The sequence below is a fragment of the Mytilus galloprovincialis genome, chromosome 7, assembly GCF_965363235.1.
Source record: "Mytilus galloprovincialis chromosome 7, xbMytGall1.hap1.1, whole genome shotgun sequence".
Classification (NCBI taxonomy): domain Eukaryota; kingdom Metazoa; phylum Mollusca; class Bivalvia; order Mytilida; family Mytilidae; genus Mytilus; species Mytilus galloprovincialis.
The window spans coordinates 37,369,803-37,395,731 of NC_134844.1; the positions used below are offsets into that span (position 1 = coordinate 37,369,803).

A 25,929-nucleotide genomic window follows, 5' to 3' on the forward strand; every position below is an offset into this window, starting at 1 on the left:
GTATACAAAAAAAAGGGGACAAGGATGGATCAAATAACAGCAAAACAGCAAATTGGTTTGGCTTTATGAAACAGATAACAAGGAATTGAAAAAGGATAAAAACAGATGACAGTAAATGAAATAATAAAATCAGTCTGGTCTAGGACCAATCTAGCATATCTTATTTTAATACATTATAAATTAATTTGGTGTATTTACTGTCTTCTGATTGGTTAAAAGTATTTTTTTATTTTCAATGTATTCAATTTTTATGGCGATACGCCCACTCTGACGTTGTGTATTCATACGCCAACACTGAATTGAACAGTAAATTTGGTGTATTCATACGCCAACACTGAATTGAACAGTAAATTTGGTGTATTCATACGCCAACACTGAATTAAACAGTAAATTTGGTGTATTTACTGTCGTCTGATTGGTTAAAGTATGTATTTTTTTTATTTTCAATGCTGTCAATTTTTATGGCGACACGTCCACTCTGACGTTGTGTATTCATACGCCAACATGTGTGTACGTTGTTATTGTTTATATAAATAATACAAAAAATTCTTTGAGCCTTAATTTTGATAGAAATTTATTTATAATGAATGGCAATAATTTATTTTGAATTTATAGAACCATAAAATTAATTTTTGACTCATTGAAGAGTCAAAAATTAATTTTATGGTTCAATAAATTCAAAATAAATAATAGCCATTCATTAAGTAACAAATAACATTTCCTATGAACATGTATTTCGAGTTATCTAGAATTGCTTTATTCAGTGTATGGTAATAGTGTATTGTTATCCAAAACTAGTAGACTCAACCCTTGGATTTTCTTGATAGAGAGTTGCTGCTCACAAGGAAGCTATTAAACCAAGAATTCCAAATGGTGAAGTTGAAATCATCCCTTCGTAAATTTTACGGACGCCATCACGAGTTGGTTGACCGTTATGGAATAACCGTTTCACAAATGATATCGGATATGTTCCTTTCGTCAACTACAAGCCCCTTCCCTTTCATGAATGTGACCTACCGAATTAGACTATTTACCGGATTTGTTATCACATAAGCAACACGACGGGTGCTACATCTGGAGCAGGATCTGCTTACCCTTCCGGATCACCTGAGATCACCCCTAGTTTTTTGGTGGGGTTCGTGTTGTTTATTCTTTAGTTTTCTATGTTGTGTCATGTGTGCTGTTGTTTGTTTGTCTTTTTCATTTGTAGCCATGGCGTTGTCAGTTTGTTTTAGATTTATGAGTTTGACTGTCCCTTTGGTATCTTTCGTCCCTCTTTTGGATCACGATATTGTGTAGATGATCTACTTTTCAGTAAATAAGGTCTACAGAACAGTATAAATAAATTAAAATAAATTTCTGTGAAAATTAGTAACAAACTATAAATATAAATAAAACTAAAACCTTGATTTTACAACCACATATTACCAAAATCGTAGTTTCAATTCTTAAACTACAATGGTCGAAAGAGTAATGGTAACCTTATTTCAAGTTACAAAGACTTGGCGAAAAAGCAGGGAAAGTCATGTTTTTGATTACAGGCAAGAAAATTTAAATTCGGAAATCTCCCAACATAAATTTTTAGTATTCTTCTTGATATATAAAAAAACTAAATCAGTTTTTCATCACAACACGGATATGTGCAATGTATCCTGTGACTAGATAGCTAGGTTTTTATATATTTGTTACCCTTGTATTCCTTTCTTTAAGAATTGTTATTTCTATATAATGATTATTTTTGCTTTTGTTTTTTGAACCAACTAATTATGTTTATATGATAATTAATATGTTGTATGATAAAATGGCCATATGTTTACATTTTGTAATATAAAGAATTGTTCGAATTTAATTTTTACATATGGGGATAGAGGGAACATTATCCCAATATATACATGAAAATGGAATTTGAACAGATCTTTATGTTACAAAAAGGGAAACACATGCTGAGGGATACCTGATGAGGATATGCCTTTATCTGAAAAAATGTATTCCATAACAAATATAATTATATTTTGAATAAACCAATGCTAGATACATGTTCATAAAAAATGGGATGTATAACAACAGGATTATAATAAGATATACTGGAATGGTCCTGGACCCGAATGATTTGTACGATGTGCATGTTAATGGAATCCTACTCGGAATAAGGGACCACCATATTACCAGTGGTAAGACCTAAACGATCAACGATTTTCAATTTCTACTGAAGATTAACTGTCAAAATACTAAAATTCCATTTAAGTATAACAGTACTGTAGTTGAAGAGTTGCCACATGTTGTGTCATGTGCCCTTTTTTTGTCTGTTTGTCTTTTTCATTTTTAGCCATGGCGTTGTCAGTGTATTTTCGATTTTTGAGTTTGACTGTCCCTCTGGTATTTTTCTTCCCTCTTCTACTGGCGACGCGTACTTTTAACTACAATGTCTATATTTGACAGTAAGTATATATTTTATCCACGAAACACTCACCGCGTCACAATTGCACACAAATACATCGTGTTCTCAAATTACACCCAGTGTCACGAGTTCCGTCATATGATCATGCTGTATCCACTGAATCAGATTTAATTGATTTTTTTCAATGACGGCTTTCAATCCTTTGTGAAATTTCACATTCAGATTAATATGATAAACAGCAATTTTAGAAAATGCTTATAATTATTTCAATTGTATGGTCTCCTTTACATAATCTTTAGATTTTAAGATGCTGATGAGTCTAAAACAACTTTGCATTATCTAAACTCAAAACGTCAAAACGTATAAACCTTAATAACAGGTGATTCATTACCATCGCTTTTCGGACTATTACCCAGCGGAGTTACGAATATTATCTATCTATATTGCAAATAGAATGATATTGTTTACGCATTCTAACCTTTGCAGATTATTATAAATAGGTGAAACTAAAAGTAGTGTTAACAAACGAATGTGAGGTCATATAATATATATCAATAATAATACTGAATAACAATGTTTATTTGTATTTCAATCAACTGGTTCATTCACTTCTTTCTGTTTCGTAGTAGATATAGTGTCCGGCTGAGATTGTGATTGTTCGAGTGGTTTAATCGATTTTTTTCGAGTGTGATCACGTTTTTTGGAGCGAATATGATCCAAATGTAATTAGACCTCCTTTCTGGTGAGACGTATAAAAAGATGCTAGAACCTTTATATACAGGACCACAGAAGCTTCATTAGTATTTGTTATAAAAAAGATATTATCGACCCTTCATTTTTAGCCTTACAATGCGTTATTCAAAAATATAGATAAGAGCCCTTTTTTTACATACCGATGCAAATGTCAACGGAAATGCAAACATGGTATCTCTACTGATACTTTACGAAAATTCTTGTTTTTTCATTGAAAAGAACATTTTGATGAGTTGATTCAATTATATATGCTCCATCAGGCAAAGAGACGTTAGATGGATTTTGATTAATTCGCGAATTTCTTTTGGTCATATAATACTAAGGCTTTTCTACCTCAGTAATAGATAACCTAAGCTGTATTTGGCAAAACTTTTAGGAATTTTTGGTCCTCAATGCTCTTCTACTTCGTACTTTAATTGCCTTTTTTAACATTTTTTATTCGAGCGTCACTGATGAGTCTTTTGTAGACGTAACGCGCGACTGACGTAAATATAAAATTTCAATCCTGGTATCTATGATGAGTTTATTATATAGCACTTGAAACGATTCTGTTCTTATACATCTTTGTTTTTACATTTACGGCTTTGAGCGTTCCAGATGCAGATTAACACAGGAAACCGGTCCGGAAGCATATAATTTATAAAATTTTGATTTCATCTTTGAATATATATTCCATTATATTCAATATTTTTTTCAATGAAGTTAAATTATTGACTTGCAAGTCATTATGTTTTTGGAACATATTTTGCCTTGTTGCATGAGCAGTATCTCTATAGTTTTTTTATGTATGATTTACTCACTGTCTATGAACAATTTATCGTTAAAGTTGTAGACGTGACTATGTTGATCGCTTTTAATTTCATTCAACTGAAAATAAAGAATGCCACAGAAACATGCTTACTGATGAGTCTTATGCAGACGAAACGCGCGTCTGGCGTACTAAATTATAATTCTGGTATCTTTGATAACTATTATGATAGATTTTTGATTTAAAGCCATTGTATTGTATAGGACTAGCTGAATTCTCGTGCTATGAATCCCAGTTGTGGATAGACTTAGAGAAAACACCACTTGTTATACATTCTTGGCTTCTAAACATGTGGTCTTCAGCAATCATATTGAGAGTGAATACAGCAGAAAGTAAAATAAAAAAAATACTGAACTCAAAAGAAAGTTCAAAACGGAAAGTCCCTAATCAAACGGCAAATTCAAAAGCTCAACACATCACACGAATGGATAACAACTGTCATATTCCTGTCTTGGTACAGGCATTTCCTTCTGTACAAAAATGGTGAATTAAACCTGGTTGTAAAGCTAGCTGAACCTCTCACTTGCATGACAGTCGCATCAAATTCCATTATATTGACAACGATGTGTGAATAAATAAATATGTCACTAATAGGGGTACAACAGCAACACGAACCCCAACAGAAACTGGGGTAATCCTAGGCACTTCGGAAAGTTAAGCAGATCCTGCTCCACATGTGGTACCCGTCATTGTGCTCATGTTATTATAAAGCCTGTAGTTAATCAAATCCGGTTGGTTACATTCGTGAAAAGGGAACGGGGTTATAGTTACGACATACGGAACATATCCGATATCATCTGTGAAACGTATATTCCATAACGGTAAACGAACTCGTGATGACGTCCGTAAAATTTACGAAGTTAGGATTTCAACTTCAACATTTAGAACTCTTGGTTTAAAAATGAAAAGGTCACAATTGGGAAGCTGAAAGCATCCCTTTAGTCGTAATGTTTTGTTTTCAACCGACCCGCCTCATAGTCAATTTCTAGATATCAGTCATAATCAAACGGTAATCAAAAGCTCAAACACATCAAACGAATGGATAACAACTGTCATATTTCTGACTTGGTACAGGCAAAGCGTTTCAGACGTCTGAAATTTATTCTTGTCGATAAATATATTCAACAACACCTATTAAGATGAATATGATTTTCTGTAAACAATCAATTTTTTTTGCACGCCTGAAATAATAGGGGCATCATATGTTCCGGTTTGTTCGTCAGTCGGACCAATTTAATTTAAACATAGTTATTAAGGTTAGTTTTTTATGAAGTTGTGGTTACATTATCATTTACCGTATTGCACATTTATTAATGATGTGACCTACATATGCAAAATTTGCAGTTATCTGAACATGAAAACGTCGTTCGATAAGAGTTTACTTTGTAGAATCTTAAATGGCTCTTTTCCTTGTAGCAAAACGAGCAAAGAGTAGTAAACCTTTGAACAAGTTTATTTATCATTAAAGATCCCGATTCTTTCTTACTTTTTTCTGTATGCTATCGAGATTTACATCAATGATAAAGTATAAAAAATATTAGCAAAATAAATCTCGACAAATCTCAACATCACTCGGATATTCTCACGAAGAACAGTTTTAGGAAGCAAGGAAATATAAGAATAGCCAATAATCAGAACAATTAAAATGACTATAAACTACTTGATGGTGAGAAAAAATAGCAACTGTAAAATTTACTAAATTTATAAACAATAATTTTTATCAAAGTGATGCATATACATGTATTAAAGATACACCGGATGCTATTCAATATTTTTTAAACAGTTAAAAAAATCAGATCACGTGTTCACTATGGACTAACAGTCGTTACATTCATAGTGGTGTTGTGTCCATTTAAAAATTCTGGAGGAACAACGTTAAGATTAAAATATGCCATCCCCCAAGTATTTACTGCTACATTCAGTACCAATATACATAAAATGTTCACCATAAATCCAGCTGATGCCTACAAAATACAAATAATACCATAACGTTGTATATTAAAAAATTCTAGACATATGAGAACGATCTTGGTATTAAATGGAGCGAAGGTTCTGTCATTCTCATTTCTCGCAAGTCCTTGTGCTTCCTGACTACTCTACTTCTGTCCTCTGATATATCCGGGTATTGGATGTTGCATGTTAATCTATTGCTATTTATTTTAAAATGAACATATCAACAAATGTGACTGTTACTTTACGTCCTTTTTCAGTCATCGCATGTGTACCTTAACCGATTTACATCGTTGACCCAGAAACGAACCGTACCAAAGCTATTTCGATGCAAAAAGGTCAAGATTAAAACTTTTGACATTTGAAATTAAGTATAAAACAAGTTTAGTAATATGAAAATATAGAGATACATAAAAACTTTGATGTGAATTTTCATTCCTGTTAAAATCTAAATTTACCCGATAAAGGGTTGAACAGAAATACAACAAATAACTGACACTAAGTGGGAAAAGATTTGACTTTAACACGAAAATGGGTGGCCTTAACTTGTTTTATCACTTCATATAAAACAAACATATCACTGTGAGCTCAAAAAATAGATACTAAGTATCTCAAATGTGTCATACCTGGACCTCGAGAATATAATGTTGTTTAAATATCGTATGCATCATTGTGATTCCTTTTTTAACATCAAGCTTATATTGCTTTTAAAAGGGGATGTCGTTTGATCGTTTATCATTGTATATTCATATTGTCGTTTTATAAGTGTTCCGATGTTATCATCAGCTCAGCAGTCAGTACGTCGACACTCACTTGATGTTTAACAAACCTTTCTTAAATAATCCGTTTATAAATTTATAAATTATTAGGAAACTCCCCCTATCAAAGTTGACATAAGATGGAATTGCTATTGTTTTGTGTGTGTCCATTTTGGTTATAAAACTCTTCACTTGTTTCGCTAGTGATACATCCTTGGCTTTTAAATATTCGGCTTTGAGCGTTCCTTGATCATGAAGGCAATTCCAGTAAAGAACGTCGGACGCATGGGATTTATAAAGTCTTGTTTTCATTTGTTTTCATTTCGAGGTAAAATTTACTGAACTAATCTTTTATTCTATCTAGAGTATATATATGTTTCGTGTTTTACTCTGGTATCTTTCGCCCCTCTTTTATCCGTTAGAATAAAATACAAAGAAAAAATTCAAGTTACAACCGTCTTAAAAATTCGACATTTGTACATAATGTTTCATAATTTGTATTTTGACTGACAACGGAATAACTACGGCATAGTTGTTTTGAAGAATCTTGATAGACAGACTTGTAGTTTTCAGTTGATTCATGTTCGTTGTGAAGTTGAATTTTGATTAGTGTTCCAACATTACACTTTTTAACCATAATCCCATGACATCGTTCATCATGTTTCTTTTTTCCAGGTTGAACTTAAAATGACGAAAAAAGATCCTTTAATTAATATCAAGATTTGTATTTCAGCGTTTTTCTTTTATTGGTATGCTAGTCTATTCATATCACTTAACGAGTAACAAATAGAGTGTTTATATTTTTTTTAATTGTGTCGGATTTTAATAGATATAACATTTAATTGTATTGTTTCAATTATAAAAAACCTTACCATATCTTTAACGGTAATATATCCAGTCGCAAATACTATAGCATTTGGTGGTGTTGCAACAGGAAGCATGAATGCGAAAGACGTAGCAATGGCACATGGAAACATTAAATACAAGGGATTCAGTTGTAAACGGACTGCCTGTACCGATAAAGAAGAAAGTAATAATTATTTACATTACGTTATTTGTAACGTTTTAGCAGAATATTGCGTTTTATACATTTGCAATTAAGAGAACAATTTATACAAATATTTAGAAGGCCTTCATCTCCAGCTCAGAAGTTATTGAGATGAACACCTAAAATGATCAAGGAAATGCCAACTTTTAAGTTAAGAAAATATCGAATAGACCAAATACAGATCAATTTGTCTATTCCTGTGGTAGAAAATCTTCGTAATTGGAAATATTAATTCATATTTATGTCCATATCAATGATAATCCATGTTACCACATAAATACTGACTTATGGGCTGCAGGTATAATTGGGGAGGAAACCTTCACTTACAGTGGCATAAAACCAATAAATTTATCATAGATACCAAAATTAATTTGTTTTGTCAAATGCATGTTTTTTCAAGTATAGCCAGTACATCGAAAAGTCCTTTTTTCGCACTGAATAAGACCGACTTCATTCATAAAGATACTACAGAAAATAAAATGTTTTTCATATCTTTATATATGTCTTGAAATTGACACAAATGGACTACATCTACCTAACATATTTGACAAAATAAACGATTTAAGTTTTTCTATTGATTATAAACATCCTTATATATAAAAAGGAAGATGTGGTATGATTGCCAATGAGACAACTGTCCACAAGAGACCAAAATTACACATACATTAACAACTATAGGTCACCGTACGGCCTTCAACAATGAGCAAAGCCCATACCGCATAGTCAGCTATAAAAGGCCCCGATATGACAATGTAAAACAATTCAAACGAGAAAACTAACGGCTTATTTATATAAAAAAAATGAACGAAAAACAAATATGTAACACATAAACAAACGACAACCACTGAATTACAGGCTCCTGACTTGGGACAGGCACATACATAAATAATGTGGCGGGGTTAAACATGTTAGCGGGATCCCCCCCCCCTAACCTGGGACAGTGGTATAACACTACAACATAAGAACGAACTATAAAAATCAGTCTAAAAAGGCTTAACTCATCAGATGGACAGAAATACAAGTAGACGTGGCCGGGTACGTATACATCCCAACAACACAAAGACAGTAGGAACAGATCTGAGAGTACTCGCAGTTATCTGACAGCTAGTTCAAAGCCACTAACAGCTAATAAAAAAATCATGCATCTAAGACTTAACTATTAATCCGTACAAATCCAACATCCAATGGATTTAGTGTAAAGACGTCATAAACAGTCAGAAAAAAGCATGACCTTGTGCAATGCCAAGTTAACATTCTACGCCATTGTTTGAAGATTAAGTTTTGCATGTTTACAGTATACAGAATATGTTAACAGGGATTCGCCTCTTAATACAAAGTTTCTCCATTTATGTTATGAAGACGAATTACAAAAAAGACATTATTCATTGGCACTCATACCACATCTTCTTATATCAATATGCAAATTTACGGTCACCACCACGAATCTGTTGGTCGGTACGACGTGTATATATCTCTATTTACCAGATGCATGTTACTCTGGTATAGATATGAAGAAGAAAAAATGCCAGATCTGCAAATAAGACGATTTTGTCATATTCCATAGCTTGACATTTTGACTAGATTTTGATACTTATGATTGGCACTGCATGCAAAGCAGGAGGCGCACGCGGTTTCAGTCTGTTAAAAATGATTTTTTTTTATTTTTTAACATCGTTATATTCTGTTGCCTCTATCTGAACTTAGCGATATATAACAATATGCTATGGAGCAGGATCTGCTTATATATTCCTTACGTCGTAACTACAATCCCTTTCCCTTTCATGAATGTGACCTACCGAGTAAGACTATTTACCGGATTTGTTATCACATAAGCAACACGACGGGTGCCGCATGTGAAGCAGGATCTGCTTACCCTTCCGGGGTACCTGAGATCACCCCTAGTTTTTTGGTGGGGTTCGTGTTGTTTATTCTTTAGTTTTCTATGTTGTGTCGTGTGTGCTGTTGTTTGTTTGTCTTTTTCATTTTCATTTTTAGCCATGGCGTTGTCAGTTTGTTTTAGATTTATGAGTTTGACTGTCCCTTTGGTATCTTTCGTCCCTCTTTTACCCTTCCGGAGCACCTGAGATCACCCCTAGTTTTTGGTAGGGTTCGTGTTGCTTATTCTTTAGTTTTCTTCATGTTGTGTCATGTGTACTATTGTTTGTCTGTTGTTTTTTTTTCATTTGTAGCCATGGCGTTGTCAGTTTATTTTCGATTTATGAGTTTGACTGTACCTCTGGTATCTTTCGTCCTTCTCTTTGTTAGCATTTGGGAGTAATTGGAACATTTAAGTCGGTACAATGCACATTATTTTCAATGTCCCATATCAATATAACTGAAAATGCAAAAAAAAAAACGAAACCCAAAATACTTACCAGATCTCCAAGAATAGGTAACAAGAGTGTTATAGTTGCTGTATTGCTAGTAACTTCTGTACATACAGCTACTAATGATGTAAAGAGAAGGACCATAACCCACGTGTCCAACTCCTTAAAGGCTTCTAAATGTGATCCGATCCATGAAGATAAACCAGATTTCTACGAAATATCAAATTTAAACATTAATGATACTATATCTTTTTATTTTGTAAATTTGACATCTTAACTCATTTAAATAACTGTTGATAAATACTTTTACTGAAAAGTTCAAATTTAAGATTTTGTAATATGTGTATTACCTACCTCACAGGCATCTGCCAAAGCGAATCCTCCTCCTATCAATAATAGAACACCCCATGGAAACTTCTTCTCAACAGTAGGCCAGTCCAATATAGGTGGCACCGATTTATGCGGTCTGTCATCTTTTGGAAATCCTTAATCATTACAGGAATAAAATGATATCATCAATGGAATCATTATTACATTTTTATTAATATTTCTCGTTTCCCAATTGTACAGAGCAGAAGTATAAATACAAAGATGTTGTATAGTGAAATAAGTAATAAATGAATACACATACTGTTACTCGAAAGATGAAAGATGAAAGTTGTCCACTGATTAAAACAACTTCTATGACCAATGTCTTTTTGGATATTATGTATGCTCTTTTCTACAGAGACTTCATATACTCAAACCGCACAGGAGATAAAGACTAACAAATATTACTTGCCAATCGAGAAAAATGAAGTTTAACAATTTCTAGTAAAATGTTTAACTGCATTTTTGCATTTTGTCTGTGTATAGTGAGTTCCTCCTGATAGATAAACACAAAGTGTTGTATGACTAAATCAATTATAGTATATGTATGTATTATTATTCAGTGTTGCATCGTTTATAAGGGATATTGATAGCCTTTTTCGATTTTTGGAACACTGCCCAAAATTCTACATACACAGCTTTCTGAAGTACTTGCATGATACTATTCAAAAACGAATTTGAATACTTGTATGTATCATGACCGTGTACTTTTTTTTATTGTTAAAAACACAAAGCATTAGTGCTTTTATGTCTTTTATCAGGCAGTGAATACAAAATTAAAAAAAAAGTCTCAAAACATTATTTTCTCCTGTATGTAAAATTATTTCATATTTCCTACACCTGATTCATCCCTCAGTTTGGGAAAGTATGTTCAGTTGATACTGTATATTTTATCCCATCGCACTGTTCAGATACATTGACTTAAGTAGAGTACACAAAAGAGAAGTCTAAATGGCAAATACTACCGTGTCACCCTTATTGAGTAACAATTGCCACATTTGATCCCTGAGCAGAAAGAATAGAATATACACTATGTTTTAAACAGGAATAGCACTTTCCACTCCTTGTTTTATCTATATGTTAAAAGATATAATTGTTCTAATTATTGATTTATGGTACAACAAATACAGACCCTTGTTGGAAAGCCTTGTAAATCACATCAACAGAAGTCAAGTGTGTTGATATAAAATATTTAGTAAACGGCTTCCTTATTGTTACACTTAAAATATCGAACATAACAAACCGATATAGTGCATTTTATATCACTCATGTTACACTTATAGATCTGGTAAATAGAGATTTATGAGACTACCACGTTATATCTCAGACTCGCTATATACCAGTACATCTAGAGGTTAGAATGAGATCTCCAACATTTGAGTAGTGCTCATATAATTTTGACATGAATATCAATAATGTGTTCATTTTTATAAATTTCCTGTTTACAAAACTTTGAATTTTTCGTAAAACTAAGGATTTTCTTATCCCAGGCATAGATTACCTAAACGCGCGTCTGGCGTACTAAATTATAATCCTGGTAATTTTGATAACTATTTACACCACTGGATCGATGCCACTGCTGGTGGACGTTTCGTCCCCGAGGGTATCACCAGCCCATTGGTAAGCACTTCGGTGTTGACATGAGTATCAATAATTTGGTCATTTTTATAAATTTCCTGTTTACAAAACTTTGAATGTTTCGTAAAAATAAGGATTTTCTTATCCCAGGCATAGATTACCTTAGCCGTATTTGGCACAACTTTTTGGAATTTGGATCCTCAATGCTCTTCAACTTTGTACTTGTTTGGCTTTATAAATATTTTGATAAGAGCGTCTCTGATGAGTATTATGTAGACGAAACGCGCGTCTGGCGTACTAAATTATAATTTGGTACTTTTGATAACTATATTTACACAACTGGGTCGATGCCACTGCTGGTGGACGTTTTGTCCCCGAGGGTATCACAAGCCCAGTAATCAGCACTTCGGTGTTGACATGAATATCAATAATTTGGTCATTTTTATATATTTTCTGTTTACAAAACTTTGATTTTTTCGTAAAACTAAGGATTTTCTTATCCCAGGCATAGATTACCTTAGCCGTATTTAGCACAACTTTGTGGAATTTTGGATCCTCAATGCTCTTCAACTTTGTGCTTGTTTGGCTTTATAAATATTTGATAAGAGCGTCACTGATGAGTCTTATGTAGACGAAACTCGCGTCTGGCGTACTAAATTATAATCCTGGCACTTTTGATAACTATATTTACACAACTGGGTCGATGCCACTGCTGGTGGACGTTTCGTCCCCGAGGGTATCACAAGCGCGGTAGTCAGCACTTCGGTGTTGATATGAATATCAATAATTTGGTCATTTTTATCAATTTTCTGTTTACAAAACTTTGAATGTTTCGTAAAAATAAGGATTTTCTTATCCCAGGCATAGATTACCTTAGCCGTATTTGGCACAACTTTTTGGAATTTTGGATCCTCAATGCTCTTCAACTTTGTACTTGTTTGGCTTTATGAATATTTTGATAAGAGCATCACTGATGAGTCTTATGTAGACGAAACGCGCGTCTGGCGTACTAAATTATAATCCTGGTACTTTTGATAACTATCATACATTCGTTAGCTTACGTTTTAGTTCGTTGACTCTGTATAGGTTGCTGGGTGAATACACGGTCTAAAGGCAACATATGTTTAATCCTAATTTACAATGATGAAATCTCTGATCTTTGAAATCTTTGTAACTACATAGTATATATATTCTTATAAAAATGACCTACAGGTCACATGTATTTTTTAAAGAATGATATATTAATGTGGATACAACTTCTTATTCCCCTAATACTTATCTCTATTACCTTTTGTTTTTCTAAAACACAAAACTGCAGGGCGAACTGATGGAAATATAAACATGGACGTCACAATAAATATAGCGGATGCAGAATCTGTTAAATATCTACAAACATATATGTTAAAAATGAATGTAGTATTACAACATTTGTATCTTTGATAAACGTACTCTGAATGAATAAACTACAGATTATAAAAAAAGAAGTATGAAATAGAAAATAGATCTAACTCATGTCCGATTAATCTTAGAGAAAAGGGAGGTAAATCATTGTATTTCAAAAAAATCAAACATACATGCATATTTAAATGTTACGATAATACTATTTATCTTGTTAGTGTCACATTATACAAATTAAAAACAAAAGTAAATACAATGTGTGACATTGTATATGTGTAATCATTAAATATGTGAGTATTGCAAGGAAGATGTATGCCGCTTATCTCTCTAAAAAAAAGATAAAATGACCAGAAATGGCGAATGTTTTTGTATGAGAACCATAATAATCATCCATATAAAAAATTAAAATAATAAGAGAAATATTTTATGTCATGTACAAGTTTTGTTGAAGTCAGTTCAACCGTTTTCGACGAGTTTATGGTAAACCAAGTTTAACGTAGATTTAATTACGAGGACAACGAGTGATCACTATGTATTGCTACATCAAGGTTTTCAGACGACAATTGAATTTAAAATGCATGGTTGTGCGCTTTAGATTGATTGGATAGACAATAAGATAAAACATATTTTTCTTTGTACTAGTATATTGTTCAAATATTTTGTCTTTATTTTATTATATTGTTCAAGTTTTCATATTCCTGTTGTTTTAATGAACAACTGGTTTGGGAAACTTTTACTATATGCATTTCGAATGTCGTTTAACGCAAAGAGTTGTACTTTTAAGTATTTAAATAAAGATTACCCTGTTTTGAACCATGAACCCCATCCATCAACATATGGAGGCTTTCTGCTGAACCATAATATAATCAGTAAAACGAAATGGACTAATACAACTATTTCTGCAAAACTGAAAAATAATGTATAAGTTCAATTGTATAATTAATGTCACTGCAAAAAAGTGAAATGAGAAAAATACTGGTCTCCGATGAAAATTCAAAACGGAAAGTCTTTAATCAAATGACAAAATCAAAAGATTGAACACATCAAACGAATGGACAACAACTGTCATATTCCTGACTTGGTACAGGCATTTTCTTATGTAGAAAATGGTGGATTGAACCTGGTAATATAGCGCTAAACCTCCCTCTTATATTTCAGTCGCATCAGCTTCCATTATATTATCAACGATGTGTGAACAAAACAGACATACTAGGTAAAATTGTCAAAATAGGGTTATCATTGTGTCACAACCTCAATCAGAACAAAAACATACAAATATTTAACAAAGAAGCACAAACAAGAATATATGAAATTTAACAACCACGTTCATTGCTTCCTTATTTTTTTTGTATTCATGTATGTTAAAACACAACATAAAGGATTGAAATAGTTTAGGTCCTGTGTCGTATGGCTAGATTAACAGCAACTTTGGTGTAGAATAACACGTTTGACGTCAGAATGTAAACGTCACACAGGAAGAGATATAAAATAATTTTGTCTTTCAAAGTATGCAAAAACTATAGTAGAACAATAAAAATAATGACGGGATGTTTAAAGTACAGATCCACGTCACATGTATAAAAGGAACATAAACAGTCACACGGACAAAGCACACTAGCAATACACTAGCCATTTTTACGTCAGACATTACCTTTAAATCATTAAAGGTGATGCATTTTTCATAACATAACTAGTGAATATCAACGTTAACAGCGTTGGTATATTTGAATGTTCAACATTTTTTTATATTTGTATACATTTAAAATTGAAATAACAAAAATACGTACTCCAAGGAAATTTAGAACGGAAAGTCCTTTATCAAATGGCAGAAATATTAAAAAATTCAAACACACCACACAAACTTTCATATCATTTACTTTATACAAGCATTTCCTTATGTAGAAAATGACGGATTAAACCTGGTTTTATAGCAAGCTTAATATCTCACTTGCATATAAGGGTCTCATAGAATGTCATTGTATTGACAACAATGTGAGAGCAAATACTCTAAGTGTAAGAATTATGTATAGTTATACTTACGACATAGGTCCTAACTTTTCGAAGGCATCTCTTATTATTTTAGTAGCTCTTTGATCTTCTTTCTTGGTTGAACACAATAATTCTCTAAGAGAATAATATACACAAGTTCATGAAACAAAATAAAATTCGTTGATTGTTTTAAACTTTTTAAATTCATTTGTTTACGCATATCACAAAAATTCTGTGGTATATAAATAATTGACAGAAATGTTTAAACTGCTACATTTCGTTTAAATCTTTAATGAAAATAGATAAAAGGCAACACTGCTGAAAAGTGGTTTAAATGTTTTAATTTGTTCGTACGCTGACTAGTTATCTATTTTACTATGTTATAGTTCTACTCCCTTTACCTATGATTGCGTGTATCAATGGTGAATTATTTAATATTCAAACCTCTAACTTACTTTTGACATACTACATGCAGCATATACTCTAATAGATGCTCACAATTCTTATTTCAAGTTAATTGAATATATCAATTTAAGTTTATTGAATAATATTTAGCGATATTTTTTCTTACTTTTTAAAGACATAATACAAACTTCTGAAATACATTAAAAATAATAAAATTATAGATATAGGAAGATGTGGTGTGAGTGCCAATGAGACAACTCTCATCCAAATAACAATTTATAAAAGTAAACCATTATAGGTCATTGTACAGCCTTCAACACGGAGCCTTGGCTTACATCGAACAAAAAGCTGTAAAGGGCCCCAAAATTACTAGTGTAAAAATATTCAAACGGGAAAACCAACGGTCTAATCTATATAAAAAACGAGAAACGAGAAACACGTATAAATTACATAAACAAACGACAACTACTGTACATCAGATTCCTGACTTAGGATATGTACAAACATTGGCAGTGGGATTAAACGTTTTAATGGTACCAAACCTTCTCCCTTTTACTGAAACAATAGCATAACATCACAACATAGAAAACAACACCATAAAATATCAATTGGAAGGCTTAACTCAATCAAACAACGTAAATTAACACACTATGAATTCATATCTTTGTGATAGAAATGAAATACCTATTTTCAATCTCTCATTATATTTCGAATTCTTCTGTGCTTTTTAATAAGTTGTACTTGCCTAAATCGATGCTTAACGATAACAATGATCTTACCTTATTCCGAGAAACCATATCTGTAACCATATCCATAAAATTGCTAAACATATAATAGAGCCAGGAAGGGCAAATATCATCCAACTAACAAAGTTAATCCCTGAAGATTCTATGCCAACTCGTTGGAACACTCTAATTAAAAGACAAAACAATGAAGATATTTCTATCAAGGAAATAGGCAAACATGCAGTATTTATTTTTGAACATGAAATCGCGTATAACTATGTGTTAAAAAATATCTACGTAAAAGAACAAATACAAAAAATAACAATGCTCTCCTATTTGCATGTGTATGAAAACTGTTGTGTTTTGTGTTCAAGACATTTCATAGAATTGTGTCCTTACCTAAATGTTGGATAAAACAATTTTCGCATCAAAGCAGAACAAGATTTTTTTTTTTGGTAGTTGAAATTGCTCAAATCATTATGTGTTCACTGTTCTTCTACATTTTTTCTTGTATGTGCTTCTGTTTCGTTCGATGTCTGTCTATATTCAGAATTTTGATTCCATCTCTTGACACAATTAGGTAAGTGTGTGCCTGTTTAAACAATATAACAATATTTATAGAATAGCTAATCGAAGGATTGAAATAGAGAAAATATTCAACAAATGACTGAACAACACATTAATTCACGAATGTGCGTAGGTCACAAGTTGAATATTTTTCGATATTGGAGTTCTTTGATTAGTCATTCTTTTTATTACATTGGCAAATAGTTTTTTTTATGTAATTAAAGTAGAAAATGTGAGGAACAATATATTTTTCTTCGCATTCCCAATTAGTTTTTATGTGACCTTATCGACGTCGTGATAACGCCTTTTGTTGTATGACGTCAGAAGAGTGAAATAATCACGTTTATTCCACATGTGAAATTATCGATTATTATTTTACGGAGAAATTAATGTAATTCATTGAAACCAATGTAATGATGATTGTTAAAGAATAGACTGCAAGCTTTATATACATTTTTGAACTCACAGATCTGCTTGTCCTTGCATAATAATGTTTGGTCCTGTACCAGACAAGGTTCCAGTTCCGCCAATATTAGCAGCATAGGCAACACATAATGTCATCGCCTTACACATATTTTTATACTCTTTAGATTCTGAATAATTGTGATGTACTTGCTCCTTATTTCTACAACACAGATTTATATCGATCAAATTATCAAGAAAATCCATAGGAAATAAAAAAGATAATATATACAGTAATAAATTAAGACAACAGTAGTATACCAATATTCATATGTAGTAAATAGATTAGGAATAGACAAATCTACTAGTACCGAAAATGCATGAACACCTAAAGGACCGGGACCGAGTACGTCGACGTGATAAGCGTCTCCTCCAATAAATGCATCACCTGCCAGGCGAGCTCAAACGTATTAAAATATCACAAACAGGAATAGCACACAACTTGTAAAATTACAGTTCATACGACTATATTGGTATATAAGGATCTAAGACTGCAGAGACATATCGCTAGTTACTTGAGACAACGACACAATGTGTCGATCAACCAATTCGTGATTGTGACCGTACAACTAATGCAGTGTCGATTTCAGTTGTTCTGTCTCATTATAATGTCGAATCATCCAAGTTAGTGAAGTCTGTTTAGTGTGAACATGTACGTTGGTGAAGTATTAGCTGAAATATTAAAACGTCATACGATGGAGCCGGTTGAATAAAGAAATTAAAGACATGATGAATTGTAAACAGAATGCATCTAGATGTATCATTATTGACATCTAGCAAATAATCCTACTCAAGTCATCCTTAGGGACGTCTCACTCATGCAAAGCAATGCGAGATTGTGTTACTTCTTATTGTCACTTTGAGATGAAGAACATCAATTAAAGCGTTGACCGTAAGCGTTGGATTTTGTTCTGTGTATGTAGGATTTTGTGTGTCAAGAATTGGTAACCATATCCATTTTCCCCTCCAATCTAGTGCTTTCTGTCTGTATTGTATTTTTAGCGACATATGCTGGTAATGCAGTCAACCTGAATTGTTTTGTCCTATTCATATTTGTTTTTAATGACTAAAAACAATTTGTCCTTGCAATTTATAAAACAAAATCTTGTGCTGCCGCTTGTTTTTTTAAGTGTGTGTTTTTTCTTGTATATTTAATGAAATTGTCTATCTCACCTCTCAAACCGTTGTCAGGGTGCCTTGAACTTAAAGCATGCTATAAATGTGTGGTCCGCGTTGACGCTGGGACTTTGAAACGAAGACAAACAATTTAAGAACTCCTCCTCAAGTGTTTATATTAATTTAGTGTCCTGAATTGTTACATCATATCAAAACTGTTCCCTTAACTATAATATGACGTGAAATAGATTCTAAGCTATCAGCACTTTTTTTAGTTATCTAACGTTTAATGAAATTACTTGTGACTGTACGATGCATCTTGATATATATAATATACATCTTGGACCTTTGCTTAATGGATTACGTCATATGGATGTATGCGTGGTTTGAAAATAACTCATATAAATGTATTGCATCCGAGGTACTTTTCGGGATTTACCTTCACTGGGAAGGGTTTTAGCTTAGAATTTAAAAGCATGGGATGTAAAAGTATTCGAATACCGGTATGTAAAATTTCAAATATCTGTAAGAAGAGTCGAAATCAAAAGATTGAGAATAGTATCCATAGGTGATTCTAGGTATTAAATTTATACCTACTGTTTTTCCTTAACTTCAATTTGAACTTCTTTCATGCCTTCTTCTCCATTTTCACTGTATGTAATATTAAAGTCCTTAACTCCATTTTCGTTTGGTTTCTCTTCCACATTATTTGCTTTATCGTATCCAAGGTTATCGGTGCCCTTTTCTACAATGTAAATTTATCAATGACTTGTTGGTCATAATATAAAATTAAGATACTGAATATCATATTCTAACTTACGAAATTTGCTTTAGACGAAATTTTCGGGATCAACCTTCATCAGGCGTACACAGGACCAACTGGAGATGTATAAAAACGAAGAACTACACAAGTAACATAGCCAATGCAACGTTGGTGATATATTTGCAAGTCAACAATTCGCACCTGGCGTACTAAGTTATAAGCCTGGTACCTTTGATAACTATTCGACATCATTGAATCCGTATTCATGTGAATTTCAATTTAACCCCTTAGTTAGAGATGGATAACGCTTGAATCTTGCGTGTTGAGTTATTTAAAGGAAACGAATGTCAACATTGAAAATGAAACAAAGGTAAATCATTTGATTGACTGATTTGATCCACAAAACATCATTCATATACATGTAAAACGAGTTAACTTTCTATGTATATCTATATTTATGTTTCTATCGCTTATATGACCATCGGAGGTGTTCGGATGTCAACTCGATGATTAATTAGATGGCGTCTAGACTAAAATACACATATTCGCTAGCCCATGTACTTTAAAAGGTTTATTTTAGACTTTTTACAATTTGAATCTATATTTTACATTGTTATAAATCAAATATGAGACTTTGAGACATATATGTGAACTTAATTTTGACAGTTAGTGCCCCTTTAAGCTGCGCAAATCATATAATGACCTTGAAGTACATGTGTCATTTTATATACAAATAATATATATAATATACTATTTTAGCAGTTTTCAATTAAACATTCATATATATACAAAATCGAAGATCAAATGTTATCCTAGATCAGAGTTTGAGAGTTGGAATACAAAGATATCCAATATATAGATAGGTATGTATACTCAATGATACCTCTGGTGGTTTTCTGCTAGCACATAGCTGCGGAACCGTAGCTCTTATGTCCTTATGACATTTTTGGACTATTTGCGGAATATGGTACTTTAGTCCACAAATAGTCAAAACATATCATAAGGATTAAAGAGAATATTATCAGATTAAATAATTAAAGGTATACATTTCTTAAATGATCGATTATAAATTAATAAATGATAGGTAAGCAATTACGATAAACAATAAGACATTTTTTCATATTCATACAACTTAATATTGTAAGTATTCTTGTGCACCCAATAATGTTATCTTAAAGTACAATGAACGTTTTAGCTATTTACTAATTTACCAATGCATGTCCTGATTTAATGACATTGATGCCCTCTTTTTCTGAGATACATTTGCGACTACATTTGTACTTATGCGGTAAGAATGTTTGACAGCTGCCAAGTTGTCAGGTTATTTCAAAACATACATACATGCATGTACCTTTCAATTTAAGTGGTGTATAAAATATGATGTACTCATAGGATGATTTTAGTAGCTGATAAACATGAAAATCTTAACGACAACAAAATATCAAGGATAACTATTTAACATAATGTTTTGAAGTTTTAAAAGGTACTTTTTATGTTTTGAATTATTTTCAGTTTGCTTATTTACTTCAGTTCAGAACTTATCTTTAAATGGAGTAAAAGGGAAATTTCAATGTTTCAATACAAAAATTGATAACGGAAATGGGAAACGTTGATATTTGATAACTTTCAATATGATCTTATTCAACACAAACAAATGCATCCTTTTGTTTTATTTTATTTTCTTTTATTTTGATACTAAAAATATCTAGACATTTAAATACTTTAAAAAGTAAATTACCATTAACCTCCTCAACTTTATTAACTTCCTTTAACTGTTCCATAACAGCACCTACAATAGGTATCATCATGGCCGTTGTGGCCGTATTGCTGACCCACATAGACAAAAACCAAGTCGGTAACATAAACCCAAACATTAACCTGCCAAAAAGAACAAACTGATTGGTAATATTACAAAATTATTGTAAAAATTTTTTATAACACTTTATAGAATTCATGTGTTTTGAAGGTGAGAAGCAAAATAGATTTATAGCCATAAAAGATTTGATGTATATAAGTTTTGGATTATCAAAATTATTTGTCGTTGAGATGCATATCTGGCTCAAAAACTTTTGTACCGTTAATGTTATAATGAGTGGGTTATGCAGTTTTATGTCGAATTCCATTTTTAGCATCCATTTATTCCAGATTTATATATTATACATGTAGTTTTCATTGACATCACCTTTTATTGAAAGATAATTCTTTTTTTAATATTTAGCTTTTTCATAATAGACTGTAATAAATGTGAAATTTGCATGTTGTTATAAAGGTTTTGAGTCGTTTATTAACCAAGTTAACAATATTGAGTTTTCCTTCTTGTGTATACTCACCATTTTGGTTTTGAACCAAACATAAGAAGAACCCTCAGAGCTATTCGTTTGTGAAGATTCCATTTTTCTACAGCAACAGCAAGAGTTAAGCCACCAATTCCGAATATTGATGAATCCTTAAAACAAAAACAAACGTTGTTCTAAAAAAATCCTCTTTCTTATTATTGTACTAATTAGTTATTGTCTACATTTAAATAGCAACCATTATAATCATGAACATAAATAAGATTCCAAAACCTGAATTTAAATCCTTATGTGTGATTTTTGTTCTACTCCTTTCCACTTTTTTAAAAATTTTGACAAAAACTTATCATGTCATAAATAACACAAAAATTGATAAAGTAGAACAGGAACTGCTTACCCTCTCTGAAAATATTGAGTGATTTCACCCCAAATTTTTGTTGGGTTTCGTGTTGCTTAGTCATCGTTTTCTATAATTAAATAAATATCAACTTATAAAATATGAATGTCTCACTGGTATTTTCCCCTTCTTTTCAATTTTGGATGAATGTTAATAGTGTAGAGTGGAAAACACACAAATCTTTGAATTTGATTTGATCGATACACGAGAGATGGGAGCTAAGTCGTAATTTCTTAAAGTAATACATAAACATTCATTAATTTACAAAAATTTAAATTTGTTAAATATTTAGGCTTTTCTACCTCAATGATAGATTACTTTAGTGTATTTGGCAAAACTTTTAGGAATTTTAGGTCCTAATTAAACTTTGTACTTTGTTTGGCCTATTTAACTTTTTTGGATTCAAGCGTAGACGAAACGGGCGTCTGACGCAACTACAAAATTCAATTCTGGTATCTATGATGAGTTTATTTACTAAACATATTCAACATGCAACACATATTACCTTTAAAAACAGTTACCTTTATATAATTTGATGCTACATCACCTGCTTTCATAACCCCAAAGATAGGAAAGACTATTACAGGTAACAAAGATGTCACAGCCAATGGCAGAGTTTCTGTTATCCAGAAGATCGCCATCACTGCAAGACCATACGCACATTTTGCCTCCTGAATAAAAGAAACCAATTATAATTCCATAATTCTTTCACATATACATGTACTAACTACTGAATTTATGATATTGTCATTCCTTATATTAATGAGCAAATTGATACATATACACTGTACTTTATGTTTAGAATATACTAGGTTAATTTCATTTTTTAAATATGAATTTCGTTATGAAATGGGGGCATGCAAATTGATCTTACAACATTAAACGTATGTATTGTGACAATGTACGAAAATAAATACTGATTGTCCTTAAGGGCATGCGATACAGATACAGGGGAGGATAATGACGTTGCTAACGTAAATTATTATTTTCGCGACGTCAAACGGTGACTTATCGGGAAAACATGCAGTTTTCGGCTGACTTTTTAATTTTTATCATTCAAACTGATTTAACTTGAAAACGAGTTCATGGACCCCTGTTTTTTAAGATGACATTTGGTTTAATTACGTAAAAAGATTATGTGTACCAATTTTCATAACAATTTTTTAAATTTGATTATTATACAGCTAAAAATGACGGTTTTTTTCCGACATTCATGATCATTTGATCAATTTCAGACATTTGTAAAAATAAAATGTACAAATTTATGCAATATTTATATAACACATAAATAAAAAATAAATTAACAAAAAAAAGATAGTGTTTATCTTTTAAAACAAAAAAGTTATGTATTTCTATCGAAACGAAAAATACGTCCACAAATCCGTATTTTAAGGAAATATCTGAAATTTGAACCTCAATTTACTCAAATATGTAGCACATGAAGGTATATTTTTTATTACATATTTGATTTAATTTAGTAAAAAATAGCATACATGCAAATTTTCATCAAAATTTAAATACGGGATCAAAACTGTATCGTATGCCCTTAAGTAAAAAATTATAATAAACTATCGAGTTCCAATGCATATTCAAAAAGGGGACGTCCAAAAACCTGACAAAATCAAACATTATATATATATACCATAGGGCATGTACTAAATCATCTAAATCTAGATGACTTGTATTTCAATCCAGAAGACAACACTTATGACATGACATAATCAGAAAATTTGAAATAGAATTTAAAACAGAAAACTAGTATTTGAACATCTACAGAGGTCAAACTTTACTAGTATTACGTAGGTTCAACCCTCTACCTTGTACATTGTTCAGTAGAGAACGCGTGATACAGTTAAAAACATAATAACTTACATTTATTAAAAGTTACTTAGTTCAATCGAGATAAGAAAAGTCAACTTAACTTACTACTACCTCAGGCATATTAAGGTGATACATGTACAAAATGATAATTTACACAATGCAAATCAGGTGTGGAAAACATAACAAAAGATATAAAAGAAAATTGAAATTAACTTGCTTGAATGATATAAATTACATTACGCATTATCGCTATTGGTATATCAGGTTTAATTCTCTATAATAAAAATGCCTTATTGGACAGACATTATACTCTTTGCGTTTATGTTTTGAAGAAAAAGATTGTCAAATTCTAATATTGCTCCCTAACACAGTATTCTGAATACCATAATTAAGGCGACAGTTGTTTACCGATATAGAAATCTCGTAAAATAGATTTGAACGGATACAAATGGAGATAAAAAACAACAAAAACATGGGAATGCATGAAATCCGAATGAAGCAAGAAAGGTTGCGTCAACTGGTCATGCATCTCCTACTATGCATGCATTTACCATCATGCGTATACACAGCCAGCCAAACTGTCACAATCTAGAAAAGGACACAACATGCACAATCGGCAAAATATCTGATCGAAAGACCATACTGGCATCCAAAGATCTAAGATTGTAAAAACATATTGCTAGAGAGTTGAGACACCGACTTATTGTATCGTTATGATGATTACAAAACTTATGAAGTGTCGTTTTTCATAATAATCTTGCAAGAGCAGTTTTTGTGTTATAAATCCCTGTTAATGAAAGTTGTATATTGTGAACATGTACGATCGTAAGGTATAAATTGAGATATGTAAACGCCATACAATGGAGTAAAGTGTATATTAATGCTGACAAATAGAAAGTTGATAATTGGAAAGTGAAATAAACACGTACGACAAAGATTCTAGTTGGAATTCGTCCTTCTGCGTCCATACCGTAGAAAAGAAGAAGATATGAAGCACAACTTCTACCAAATACAGTATCCTTAGTCTCAAATTCTTAGGATATATGAGAAGTAAGTGCGTATGAAAATTTGGGATACTTGTGTCAGAACATTTTCAAAATATCTAAAAGCGGTATTTAAGAACTTTCAAGATACTTTTTCCTCAATTTTTGTCTTTGAGAAGGTTTTGTATAAATTCTGCTTTATATGAGAAGATAAACAAGTCTGACAGAAGGTTTGCACAATCAGTACGCATTAGAATTACGACTGACTTTTGAAATAATATTCCACCAAGTTCAACACATATACTGTCGACCGCATTTTTAAATATATCATTTGCGGTGTAATTGTTGTGGGAATCTGTGGGGTTTTTTTTTTTATGAAGAACGATTTATAACCTAAAATGCGGAATTTTTATCATTGTTTCCCACTTTGTAGAAAGGCTCTGTTTGATAAGATTATGTTGTAGATCTTTCAATTAAGTAAAATTGTGAGCAATGCCCAATAGCAATCAGTAGATTCAGATTTTAAATCCGAGGACATGACAATAATTTATGTTTTTGATCGTTAATTAGTAAACAAGGAGTTACCACGAACGAAATAGACTTATAAAATGTTGACGTAAAGATTTGCAAAAAACCTTCCCGCAAATATATCTAAAGTCGAAGACCTAAAATAAAAAACATTGTGTTGCTGTGTTACACAAAACCAAACATTAGTAAAAAAAAAACCAAACACCACTTATTTTAGGTCTTTTGTAAAATGAAATATAATTTACACTTGGTATTGATAATAATAGCTTAGAAGATGTTAGTAAGGGACTAAAGATGTGTTCATCATATCGAGTTAAGCTTTTCAAAATACTTACCGAGGAATCAACGAGAAGTGGTAATGGCAGTAGTATCAAAGGCACAACAATAACAATCAGAGTCCGTTTGACTTCCCACAAATCCCGCAAAACACGTCTCCATCCCATTAGTAAAATGTTAATAATGATGTTCGCTACAAAATTATGTTCACCTATT

General features: G+C 31.9%; 1 protein-coding gene across 1 annotated transcript; it reads right to left on the reverse strand.

Annotated features, from left to right (window-relative positions):
- Positions 1–5,396: 5,396 nt before the first annotated feature.
- LOC143082905 (Na(+)/citrate cotransporter-like) lies at positions 5,397–25,929 on the reverse strand. Its single transcript, XM_076258906.1, has 14 exons — positions 25,773–25,929; positions 22,627–22,776; positions 21,745–21,860; positions 21,153–21,292; positions 19,249–19,396; positions 17,540–17,698; positions 16,561–16,692; positions 15,428–15,511; positions 14,190–14,294; positions 13,278–13,375; positions 10,397–10,527; positions 10,091–10,252; positions 7,540–7,677; positions 5,397–5,923 (listed from the first exon to the last, which is right to left on the reverse strand). The coding sequence occupies exons 1-14, from the start codon at positions 25,878–25,880 to the stop codon at positions 5,768–5,770; spliced, it is 1,827 nt and encodes a 608-aa protein (XP_076115021.1). The 5' UTR covers positions 25,881–25,929; the 3' UTR covers positions 5,397–5,767.